At 53.2% G+C, this 12137-nt stretch overlaps 3 protein-coding genes across 3 annotated transcripts; 2 read left to right on the top strand and 1 right to left on the bottom strand.

The window, feature by feature from the left end:
• Positions 1 to 319: 319 nt before the first annotated feature.
• Positions 320 to 697, top strand: GGS23DRAFT_553505 (uncharacterized protein). Its single transcript, XM_051515479.1, has one exon. The coding sequence runs from the start codon at positions 372 to 374 to the stop codon at positions 591 to 593; it is 222 nt and encodes a 73-aa protein (XP_051375800.1). The 5' UTR covers positions 320 to 371; the 3' UTR covers positions 594 to 697.
• A 620-nt stretch (positions 698 to 1317) lies between these two features.
• GGS23DRAFT_305774 (FYVE-domain-containing protein) lies at positions 1318 to 3717 on the bottom strand. Its single transcript, XM_051512752.1, has 3 exons — positions 2676 to 3717; positions 2241 to 2619; positions 1318 to 2172 (listed from the first exon to the last, which is right to left on the bottom strand). Exons 1-3 carry the CDS (start codon positions 3488 to 3490, stop codon positions 1534 to 1536), a joined length of 1833 nt encoding a protein of 610 aa, XP_051375801.1. The 5' UTR covers positions 3491 to 3717; the 3' UTR covers positions 1318 to 1533.
• Positions 3718 to 10440: 6723 nt separating this feature from the next.
• GGS23DRAFT_553519 (acyl-CoA N-acyltransferase) lies at positions 10441 to 12137 on the top strand. Its single transcript, XM_051515480.1, has 3 exons — positions 10441 to 10796; positions 10859 to 11649; positions 11724 to 12137. The coding sequence occupies exons 2-3, from the start codon at positions 11086 to 11088 to the stop codon at positions 11748 to 11750; spliced, it is 591 nt and encodes a 196-aa protein (XP_051375802.1). The 5' UTR covers positions 10441 to 10796; positions 10859 to 11085; the 3' UTR covers positions 11751 to 12137.

Genomic DNA, 12137 nt, shown 5'->3' on the forward strand with positions numbered 1-12137 from the left:
CAAGAGGTAGGTTAGGTTAGTAGCCTATGGTAGGTACCTTTAGAACGTTAGGCGTGTATGTATATCTACAACCCCACCACCCTCTTTCTCCCCCCTCCATCTCTCCCGCACCCGGACAGGGCACGCAGGCGCGCGCGTGCACGCAGACACTCTCTAGGCGCATCCGTAGGCAGGGTACCTACCTGATAGGCGTCTGGCTTTAGGTGTGTATGCGCATATGAGCATACTCGTACATGCCTTGGGTACTTGGACCGCGAAACGAACCAGGGAGGAACCCGAGAGAGGGGGCCTAGAACCAGAGCTAGAGCTGGAGCCAAAGCCAGGGGTGAGGGGAAGGGGGAGGGGGAGGGGGGGGGACAGCCATAGCATGTATGATATATATTGCATGCGTGCCAGCGCCGTTTATTACTATATCATTCGTCTCTGCCAGCCGCTGGGGCCGAGCATATACCTGCCTGCCCACCATGTTACCAGTCGTTGTGTATGGTGCGTACGTATGCGCGCTCTCGGCTTCCACACCAAGCCCTCTTGGCCCCGACTCTGATCGACACTCTCGGCGAGAGAGGGAGAAAATGAGAGAAACGAGGGAGTGAGAAGAGAGAGAGCAAGCGAGGCAGAGAAAGAGACAGGGCCCGCAGCGCGCCGTAGGCAGGCAATAATCCCTGTTTAGCGTAGCCGATAGCCAAACAGGCCGTCCTGCCCCCCCCCCCCCCCCCCACGTAGCGTTTCGACCGAAATTACAGCGACGAACCGGACCCAACTCCCATGTAGGTACCCCTCTGCGCACATAGGTAGACCTCGACGGATTGCGAGCCTGGCTCGGCGCCGGCGCGGCGTGGCGTAGCGGTGTGTATTCATCGCGTAGCACCGGAGGACGAAAAATCAGGAACTCGGGTAGGAACGCTATAGATGTCCGATTGCGCGTAGCACCGGCCGGATGGGTAATAATAATAATAGCTATACTATATACCTATGTAATACGCAACTTCGGCTTTTTTTTTTTCTTTTTTCTCTTTTTTTCTCTCCTCCTCCTCCTCGGCGATGCTTCTCCTCCAGATGTGCTCCCTTGTCGCGGCAACCAACACAGGTAGGCAGTATATAGGTATAGCATCGAAGACGATAGGCAGAGCCGGCCGCAGCCACCGTCAGGTATAATGTATATCTATCCAGAGACACGATACAGAAACACACGCTATACTCCGTACCTACGTAGGTAGTGACGTAGTGCCACATGCATCTAAGACAAAGGGAAGGGAGCCGCGGGGAACACACGCGCGCGCATACACAAAGAAAAAAGGAGACGAAGAGCAGAGGGACAGTCCATGAGGTCGACCTGGTAAAACAAAACGAAAAGTTGGGATGCCGTAAAAGATTGTGATGCATGCTATAACGCCTGCCGTGCCCCTTTCCTCCCCCCGAATAGCAGTATGAACATATTAAGCCGGCAATTGATACAAGTACAGCGAGGTAGGTTGATCGGGGAAATCGGGTGCCGTGTGTGTGTGCCGCCGTGGCATAAGGCAGACAGCTCTGTCAATAGCCGTAGCTGTCGTGCTGATGCACCGGGCACCGGCCCGGGTGGTTGCAGAACCACGCGTCGATGCAGTCCTTGTGGAACCGGCAAAGACACTCCAGCCTCGCCATCCGGACGCCCACCTCGAACTCCTCGAGGCAGATCGTGCATTCGGCAGAGTCGACGCAGTCCTTCTCCGTCGCCAGATACGGAAACTGCCCCGTCAGGCGCGTCATCTGAGGCGACGCGGTCCCGTAATTGCCCGACCTGCCGCCCGAATCCGAGCCCGCGCTGTACGTGCTGTGGGCTGTGACGCACGAGCTTATGTGCGATTCGCGGAGCGTCTCGAAGTTGGGCAGGTCCCTCGACGGTAGCTCGCGGTGGCATACCGGGCACTCGTCTTCCTCGGGGATCGGAGGCGGCGGTGGCAACGGACGGTTCATCACCGCTGCCGACGACGACGCCACCGATGACGATGACGAGGTGGACGGGCCGCCGTAATCGATCGGAGGCGCGAGGAAGCGATGATCCATGAAAGAGGGGTGGCGGTAGCCCGAGTACGACTGAGGATAATAAGCCGGAGGCGTGCCAGCTAGGATTCGGTTGTGGGTTGGCACGTAAGTGCCGCTCTGAAGTCTCGAGGGGCTTGCGCTAGCATTCTATCCAGATGTTAATTTTTTAAAAAAAAACCATATCACCCTTTAGGTTCGGAAGAAGGATAACCAACCATCGTGACGCTTCGACTCCGAGCATAAGCATCCGGCAAGTTCGGCGCTGTCAGGAACTGTGGGTAGCGATTTAGAGAGCCGTCGCCGGCAGCATTTCCGCTCGAAGTGCTCTGGGATCGTTGGTGCGATGATATTGGGGGCAGCTGGTTCGCGGGGTGCTGCGCTTGAGGAGGTGCGGTATTTGGGTCCGGCACGCAGGGGTTGCAGAGCCTGACCTGCTCGCCACCCCCGATGATGCTGAAATCAGAGATGCCGCCCTCGTCTCCGAGGAACGAATAGCGTTGGAAGGCCCTGTCGCTTGGTTGCCGTACGATGTATTGGTGCGGTATGGTGATCCGATGGGGCGAGCATTGGCTGCATACCACCCTTCCACACTTCCTGTCCTCCTGTCAGTTCCCGCCGGAAGCCCCCTCAGAGAGACGCGGCAAACTCACCGACAATGGTGTTTCCTAATAAAGAAGTTGAACTGTGCATGGCATATCGGGCAATACGTCGCCTCACTGTCAGGCTGCCATCTAGGTAGGGCGATCTCCTGAGTGGGCCTCCTCTCCGAGAGAGGGGAGAACAACGGTGCTATCGGATTTAACTCCCCTAGTGACGAAGTCGGCGGAGGTGCGGATAACGGCGACGACGTCGCAATTTGACCTGAGCCGACAATTTGTAACGGTCTCGCGTCGATATTGGAGCTAGAGGACCCCTCAGCTCCAGCCAAGGTTGTGCTGGGTGTCGCTGGCGCTCGAGGCAAAGCTTGTCCAGCGGCGGCACCAGTCTCTTGCGCAAGAGGGCCGGGCCCTGAATTTAATAGGGCTAAGGAAGAAGAAGACGGCGATGTGAAGCCTACATGTCCCGCGAGAGGGCTCGCGCCAAACTGCGAAGGATAGCCACCTAGAATTCCCTGAGCTTGACCGGAGGTTGGCGTGACTAGTCTAGTTAATACCGTGCTCGGTCCCCCCACCGTGCCAGGAGGCTGCAGGAGTGCGGCGGCATGAGACACGGCCGGACCTCCTACATTATTTTGCGCACTCTCAGCAGAGCTTTCCCCTGCCGTATTCCTCCTCAGGCTATGTGTTGGGCAATCATAATAGCGCGAGCACTCGGCGCCGAAGAACTCGGCATCTTGGTAGGGACAGGCCGGCCCGACTGAGGCACCATTTCCAGGATACAGGCCTCTTGGTTCGGAGTCACCCTCTGCGAGGTTATTGCCGCCGGAGAAGGGAGGTGCTATACCCCCTCTGCTAGTGCTGGACATTCTAGGACCTAGATCCGCTCAGGTAGCTCGAGGGGGTGTTGCGTACGGGGGTCATGGAGCGCGGAGGTGTCGACAGCGCCGTGATCGGATGGAAGGTCGGCTGGACTAGTCGGGCGCTCCGGCGGAGAGAAACGTAGGGAACTCGAGGGATAAAGCCCGGATCACTACGAGGGAGGGATGTTAGCTACCTTCTAGTCACGACCTCGTGACGCCTTGGAGGGACGAACGTGAAGCAGGTATGTGCATGGGCCTTCTGATCTCGCGGAGCGGCTCGGGCACGGCAAACGGAACACCCGTATCGTATAGTTCGGCGCAACCGGACGAATGATAAAATAGAAAAGCGAGAGGTGATTCGTCAGCGACGAAGCGGACTCGACCACACGCGACTCGTAGGATTTGGCGGGGAGACGTACGGAGGAGGTTGAGGGAGATGGAGTTCCACGGCTTGCCAAGCAATGTCGACCACACATTGGAACGCCTTATCTTATCGTAACCTATCGCGTCAATGCATGGGGAGAGTGCGAGCAGCACGGGGGTCGTGGTGGGGCGTGCAGGCGAGAGGTCCACCTTTTTGCAGGTACCTGTGTACTTAGCCACTTGGGATTTATCCGCGGCAACAAATGCCCGTTGCTCTGCAGGCCAGATACATCGCTTGGCTTAGGTAACGACGGCTTGAAATAGGTAAATGAAATAAAAATCCAGCCATCATGTGGCACCTCTCAGGCAGGCAATGTAGTGCAGATGACAGATGAACGATTGCCTGCTTAGGATAGGATGCCACTGAAGCTGTGGCAAGTACATGTGCTTCTGTTGCATTCAATCTAACCCAATGTTGGCTTATTAGCTGATGCGTCAACATGCATAGGACAGGCAGATGCTATGGAGGTGCCGAATGTACCGAATGCACCTTGGGTACCTAGGTACCTAAGCCTAACAGGTATCTGGTACACGTAGGCATAGGTATATTGGCAGAGCTACCTTAGGTACCTACTACCTACTGTTTGATACCTCATAACCTCCAAACCTAACTGATTAGTACATGCCCCTTCTCATTCTCTCTCTCTCTCAAGTAGGTTGGTCTACCTCCCGCCTTATAATACCAGACCGCGACCGAGGTATCGTCATCCTCCGTCCGCAATACCCCTTAGTATGGGAGCTTATGCTCTCCAGATCGTCCTTCCAGTCGGTACCGTCGAACCGTCCAGTATGGAGGTGCTCACCTGGTTGTTGTTGTCGTACGGCCATCCGACGGAAAACGCTCCCATGCCGGCACCCTCCGGGATTTCCTTCGACAAGACACCCGTCCTCCAAGCCACGTCCGCGTTGCTCTCTTCCGACTCATCGCGGATTCTGATCGATAGCGCCCCTTCTACGCTCGTGTGTACTAATCCCCCCGCTTTGTGGTACCTTTGGGCGACTAAGAGAAGTACTCCGACGCTTCGCTTAGACGCCTTCACCCTTTAATCTGTATCGTTAACCTACTACGGCGCCGAGGGGTTATCGACGTTTTGTCCGTGCATCATCGTCCACCGGACCGAATTGTCGGCGTCCTGAGAGACGATGTATGGAACGTAATAAGAAATGTGTGTTGATGCTACCGGCCTTGCCCTATACGGGTACCTACGGTTCCATTTTCGACCTCGAAATCGAAGTTCTGGCCTCGGATAATGCCGTCTTTACCCTCGTAGAACTCGATTTTGGCTATCCGGTTCGCTAGACGCACAACGGCAATGCCAAAATCAGGTAACGTACCGCTAGGCTACCAAACAGGTAGGCCCCCGCGATTATTGTGCCGTTCCTCCTTGGTTGTATGGCAGGTTGTCCAACACCGTCAGCTCGGTCCAGTTGGTGTCGGTACTCTCCTAATTCAAGAATCAGAGCTGAAGGTCGAAACCCCAGCGCCACCCGCTTCCGGCGAGATGTTGCTTGGCAAGCAGGACACGGATGGGGCACGTCCACAATCTATCAAAATGAACTCTAGGTTAGGGGCGGCTGTCCGTAGTACCTGTTGTCGCCTAGGCCGGGCCATTCATGTGATAGTTGCGGGTGGAATCACAACGGCGCTGGTTCCCGTAGTTCTGTAACAGGCACAGCTTGTACATCTCTTGAGAGGTCAGCTCGTCAGCGTGTGCTATCCGGTATGCTCTACACGGTAGCGCCTCTTCATGTACTCCTCCAGCTTCGATACTGCTATACTTGTGCTCGTCGTGTCTAATAAGCTGCAATCCCGGTATGCCTTACTCGTCTCTCTCGGGAGCCACTTCGAGCCATGGCTGAGAGTCTGACTTCCGTGAACAATTGAGTGTGGCAGAGAGCTTGGCACTGTTAAACGCGACATCAAGTGTTTTTCATGGCCGTGGCGGTAGTCAGACGTATATATTATTTCAGAGGTGGTACTGCGCGTGTATTATCCTGACATGCTTGAGGGTTTCTTCCAATGCCCCGTTGGAAAGGAGGGGACTCGGGGGGAGAAAGACAATTCGCTACCTAGCCGAAATTCCGGAGGACACGGTCTCTCGCTTTTCTGTTCAACCCTAGTCCGCACAGCTATCGCCACTTTACCTTAAGGGGCTGGAAGGCTATACAGACCGATCGGGACATAGGATTTGAATGTGACTAGGTGGGCGGCGATTAATTAGCTATAACGGTATTATATATCAACCGCCATTCGTTGATCGGGATCATAGGGCTGCGGTAAAATGGGATCGCGAACCCTGCCAACCCATACATATATAGCCCCTTGCGGGTCGGCTCAGCCCTATGCATCACCGCTTGAGCCGAGGTGAGCCGGCGGGTCCATCCGACGGTCTGGCACGCGGGGGTGATCAGGGAGGTCAGCATCGGTGGGGCGAGCCCGAGATCCCTTGTACCGTACGGCATGGATAGATCGGGTGGGCTTGGCCTGGGTACCTATTTACAGAGTAGGTATTATCCCAATACGCCACCTAGCATAGATCAGTGGGTTATATAACGGAGGATAGGTTGGATTCCTAACGGGGCTACTTGGTTGTCTTCGTCATTTAGCTCATCTAGCATAGCTAGTAGCGAGCCGCGACAACCGGGAATCGTCCTAGGTTCCCTCATCAACTCCCCCCCTTACCTCGAGCCATCACCAACGGCCGGGTACACTTACCAGATTGTCTTAGCCACTGATGCGTTTCCTTCTGCATTACGGTGTTCTGTGCATCATTCTCCCGCACGCAGGAATCCCCATAGCAGATAATACGCGACAGATCCTTGCATGCCATAACGTGAAGCTACATATCCTCAAACCCGCTTACCACGCAAGCACCTGACCTTTGTCGAGTAGCTCTTAATATAGGTAGGATGCATGCTCTCGGGTCTCCAATGGTCAATCATGCTCCGAGAGTAGAAGGTGGAGGAAGGACATCCCATCGCCGCCAGGTCTTCGAAATGATGCCATGCTACCCTGAATCGGACACTAGGCCATAGATAGGTATCGGGCATCTCAGCTACGAAATAACGAGAGGGTGTTCCCCGGATATATCGAGGGAAGTGGAAAGGCCTCAAATGCAAATGAATGTAGGTAGACGATGTCTCTAACCAGGGAGGCGTATGTGCTGATACCGATCCAATAGCTTCCACAAATATCACGTGAATAAGTAAACCCCAAACCAACTTTGTCTGAACATATCGGTCAATATACCTGATCTCTTGTGTGACAGCAGACATTATCGCATGAAGGAAGGCTAGGTAAAAAGGTGTCAGTAGTATTACGTAGGAGGAGGAGTAGCAGTAATTGTGAGTTAAGCCCTTCTATTCTCGTTGGTGAAGAGCCTGTTGTCTTACATAAGCAACTCACCCGTTTACACGCAACTCTATGAATGGTTTCTTTCGCCCTCGCTCTCATTTTCACTTTTATATTTATGGTTAATAGATGTACAGAGAAAAGAATTCGGGGAGCATACAAGCAAACAAGTTTACGGCCCAGAGAGAATCAAGCAAAGAGCAGGCGCCCGTCGTTTTGCAGGTAGGCTTAGACGGAATTCATTTCGGTTTCCTAGCTGCACATGTGTTTTGTGTATTGTATCTGAGAACTGTCAAATGAGGCAATGGTCATGGTTATGCAAGTCGCTTAAGAAACTGATGGTTTGTATGAAGGTGTAGTAATAGGAACATCTATTTACCGCTCTAAGGGTCTTATGCCGAATTGTTATATCTAACCGAAATCACGGTTCTAGCAGAGATGCTCTGTTATAAATAAGTGTTTACGGCCGATAATGAGGGTGGCGCAATCCAATCATCACCTGCTAACTTCAGGGCATTCCGTCCCTTGGAGAACTACAGTCTCATCTGTTTTCCGCCTAAAAAGGGTCGTGCCGTAACCAAACTAGTATCGGATGGGCAATACTTGCCCGCATACGAGGGTCATCCACAAGGCAAAAGAGGCCGACGTAATACACCGGGGACCCAACAAAAGCACATAGCAAAGCCGGCAAGCCATATCACCAGGCAATTTTCTATTAAGTATGTCATTCCCAACTCCCGATTTTACCCTTAATCTGCCGTACATTGCCTTGCGGGTGGCTCCCGTCTGCGAGCAAGTAGGTATCATCCAATGCCTACTTAACTGGGGAAAATTCCGAAATCCCGAGATACGGCGTCTCGGCTCAATCCCAAAGTCAATGTGTACATTGTGAGTATGGCTACGGTGGCTACGCAAACGGCCTCCGCTACAACTCCTTCCACGAGATTTACCCCTCTGACTCTCGCCCCGCCGGAGGAGCCGGATGGCAACGGGGAGTAAAGGGGAGAGAGGAGGTGGAAGCAGGCCCACACACATTTCAGAGCGTCAGATTATCCCCAGCCCTTTCAGAACTCGGCAGCGCAGCCAAAAGGCTCTGGAACAGCAAGCGGCCTTGTGCCAAGAAGGAAAACACCACCGATATATTAAGCCAGCATAGGTATTATTATCCGAACGAGAGAATGCAAGCGTCTGCTTTTTCACGTCGCGTGATTACGGCATCAGAGCAAACAACAGCTTTAGAGGAATTAGCGCCCAACCGTACGCTTCACATTGCACTCTCTTCACATCCATCTCTTGAGACCTACTTCTACGACATCTCTTCCGCGCGTCAGAGGCCCAGAGAAGAGACTGGTGGCCTCCTATGAAGAACTTGCCAACGAATCGATCATGGAAGTCACTGCAAAGGGGAACAGAGACTATCGGCTAAGTTGTACCGAAATATGCGGCACATGGGGTGCTGGCTTGGTGGTATTAGATGTGTCAACAGTTGTTTGGGGTGTGGGAGATACCTTGGCTACAATATGCCACACATCATTGGGGGCTCTTCTACTGTACACGGCAAGCGGTCCCTTCACTCTCATTTCGGCGACCCAACTTATGTCCCGTACGGAATCCTGCGTTAACATAGGTAAGCCTACATATCCAAAAGAAAAATTAGAGCTACGTTTTCATATGGCAACTTACAAATAATAGCGAGAACTGCGCGATATATTTTTGGTCTATGGGTGGCGTCTTGTGTCTTTGTAGACTCGAGATCCCGTCAACTCCGTGGTCGCTATGTTCCACTTCGTCTTTCTTTTGTTGTGTCGCGTAAGACGTAGATGCCTACATTTACGCTGTGCGGTATTATGTAGGCATATAAGGGCTGGTTCAATTTCCACGTGACATGTTAGAGCTTTCTACTTTTGAATGGGGAGAAATCCTTCGCTCGAGCCGCCAGGCGGGGTCGTAGTTGACGAAGGGCAGACGGCGACCCCTGGGGACTCATGTTCGTCGGTCAGGCAGGATATAGTCGATCTTATCTTGAGCTCTATTTAAATTAAGTTGTAGAGCATAGTCGATTACTACCCCCGTCTATAGACACTTACCTAGGATCAATAATCCGAGTGACTTCAGCAAGGTAGAACGTGCGAGGTATGGGCAGGGCTGGCTCCAGAATGGCGTACCGGGAAACAAACGAGTCGATTTTGTAGGTATGCGGTTGCTAACCGTCGGGCTCGAAGAAGGCCCTAAATTCGCCAAAAAGACGACGGAACCCGTGCGTAAGGGTATCAGCGTTGCGAGGTTGGTCGATCTCGACGCCCTCGATTAGATGCGTAAGTCCGTTGTTAAACATACCTATCTAAAACTGGGTGAGTGGCTTGGTTGCGAGGGTCCTAAACAGGCCTCAGTTATAATAGCTAACGAAGAGTTAATCGGTATCTGTAGGGAAACGAAATACACTGGTTAGGGGCTTACAGAGGAAACCTTAGCCATGAGTCTGGGTTGGATCAGGTCCCCAAGTGCTTGAACTTGGAAGAGGTGTTGGGTACCACAAGTCCCCCTGTAGGCTAGGTACTTTAGGTAGCTTAGGCGCCTAATAATCTCATTGCCCACGTGGCTTAGCGGCTGTAGTGAGGCAGAACGGCTTGGGGGCTGCGGGTTTGTCGCTGTGGATAGGATACACACTCCTCTAAAATTGTCAATAGAAATAGATGTGTCTCGGTGCAGAGCGCCAGCAGTCACACACACCATTGCGATACCAAAAGCGTCGGGTCTCTGGTAGCTCTGAACGTTTTCCACTTCGTCACTCCTTTCGAGGTACGACTCACGGCTCTACCTTCGCGTCAAGGGCGTAGTACGAAATCATCTTGCGCCCTACAGGACGATAGCCGGGGGCCAAACGATTCGAGACCAACTCGAATAGCAAGTCTAACCGGTCACTGCTCACGTCGGCGGCTTCGGTCGATGGCGGCCAACTGCATAGTTGTCTGGAGATAAGAAATAGGCACTCGCGTTAAACAGGGGATGCCCACGGATCCCCTCCCGAAATGAGGAGAGAGGCTCTACCGGAATGGGATTCATGCAATAACCTACCCGATCGTCCGGTCTTCTGTGACTCCATCTTACCCTTGTACAATGCTATGACCGATCTCGCGCGTGCGCCCACGCCCTACGTATGTATATCTTGTCAATTCGCTTACTAGATTGGGAAAGTCGGGCCTGTTCCGGATGCACCGAGTGGCTGGGCCAACGCCAAGACGGAGCCCTGATAAGAAAGAAAACAACCGCAAGAAACGACAGAGTAACCTTGCTCAGTTACATCGAAAACACGTAAGAGGAGGCGTAGTATACACCCAGGTAATGCGAAAGATTTCCACCACGAGAGGCAAGATCCCATGTAAGTTCCCAACCCCAGACTTGAGCTAAGCTGTTCCTAATTATAGACTCTGAGTAGACAGTACCGAGCCTGAACCCGAACCCAAAACTTCACGCGCCCTATGCGCCCTATCGTAGTAGTAGGTATTCAGTGGAGTGATGGAGTAAGGACAGTGTGACGTATGTGGAGACGCCGTGGGAAGCCGTTAGCTTACCTGTTCTGACCGACGAGAAAATGCCAGAGTATGAAAGCCCAAACGGCCCTCACGTCTTAACCACGACCGCTCGCGTCTCTAAAGAAGACTTCGATGTAGAACGCGTATTAAGTCATGCCATTATAGCTGAACCTGCGGTTATGAAATAAGTCAAGAGCCCATTTTGTCGTATTCGTCGCAAGTCATCCCCTCTCCCTCCTCCCTCTTTTTCTGCTGTCTACCAAGCCGGCTGCATTTCTGTCGCCGTCGAAACCATGGCTGCACAAGTGATCTCGGTCTCCCAGGCATCGCAAATGCCGTCGCCGCTGGCCCACGAGATTACTATCGGCGATGCGCTAGTGTCGGATGCCGCCGCGATAGCCCTAATCGGCGCCAATACCTTTACCGCGACCTTCGGATTCTCGGTGCCAGCGAACGACCTCGCCGACTTTCTGGCGGAAACGTACTCGCCTGAGGCCATCGAGACGGACATACGCGAGTCGCAGAAGACCAACATCAGCACTTTCGTCGCCCGCGACCGCGCTGGCGCCGTCTTGGGCTTTGTGCAGCTGGTCCGCGGCGAGACCGACCCGAGCTTGTCGGGCGACGCGTCGTCGCACGCTGAGATGCGGAGGCTGTACGTCGATACAGCCGCACACGGCCGCGGCATCGGGTCCAAGCTCATCGCCGCGGTCGAGAGCCGGGCGAAGGCGGACGGCTTCCAGCTGCTGTGGTTGACGGTGTGGGAGGACAACAAGAGCGCCCAGCGGCTTTATCAGAGACTCGGCTACAGGAAAGCGGGCGAGACGGAATTCGCTACGGGCGAATGCATACAGACAGTAGGTGCAACCCCTCGATCGGCTGAATAAGCTATATTGAGTGCTATAGTTAACGATAATGGATGCGGCTGTAGGATTACGTGCTTACGAAAGATCTATAGATCTATGAATTCCTTGCGAAAGGGAGGAGAGAGTAAAAGTTAAATTTCAGCCTGGAGTTCTACTAACAGGGGAAGGAAGGAAGTATATTTAACGCCACGTGCTCTACTAACAGGGGGTTTAAGGGGCTATTAGGGACCATTAGGGAGAGAATTAAAAGAAGGCGTGCCTAAGCCCAAGGAGTTGGGGGATATAGCCATTGCTACGGAGTCGCATAGCTGCAACTAGGAAAAAACTCTACTTTTCGGTACGTACACCCTAAGGGTATAGTAGGTAGGAAGGTACAGGTTAAATATTTAATTATACGTAGGGAAGGAGCTATCCTCTGGTTAGATCGGCTAATAGGTAGATCTTAACCTAAAAAAAACTAGCGTTTCTCTATCCCCCTT

Source organism: Durotheca rogersii, assembly GCF_024521655.1.
Source record: "Durotheca rogersii strain YMJ 92031201 chromosome Unknown GGS23scaffold_3, whole genome shotgun sequence".
NCBI classification, from domain to species: domain Eukaryota; kingdom Fungi; phylum Ascomycota; class Sordariomycetes; order Xylariales; family Xylariaceae; genus Durotheca; species Durotheca rogersii.

Coding starts and splice junctions, on each gene's coding strand:
- GGS23DRAFT_553505 (XM_051515479.1), top strand. CDS start 372: ATGATATATATTGCATGCGTGCCAGCGCCGTTTATTACTATATCATTC.
- GGS23DRAFT_553519 (XM_051515480.1), top strand. CDS start 11,086: ATGGCTGCACAAGTGATCTCGGTCTCCCAGGCATCGCAAATGCCGTCG. Junction 11,650..11,723: donor CGGGCGAATGCATACAGACA/GTAGGTGCAACC, acceptor ATGCGGCTGTAG/GATTACGTGCTTACGAAAGA.
- GGS23DRAFT_305774 (XM_051512752.1), bottom strand. CDS start 3,490: ATGTCCAGCACTAGCAGAGGGGGTATAGCACCTCCCTTCTCCGGCGGC. Junction 2,620..2,675: donor ATTAGGAAACACCATTGTCG/GTGAGTTTGCCG, acceptor ACAGGAGGACAG/GAAGTGTGGAAGGGTGGTAT. Junction 2,173..2,240: donor GGAGTCGAAGCGTCACGATG/GTTGGTTATCCT, acceptor ACATCTGGATAG/AATGCTAGCGCAAGCCCCTC.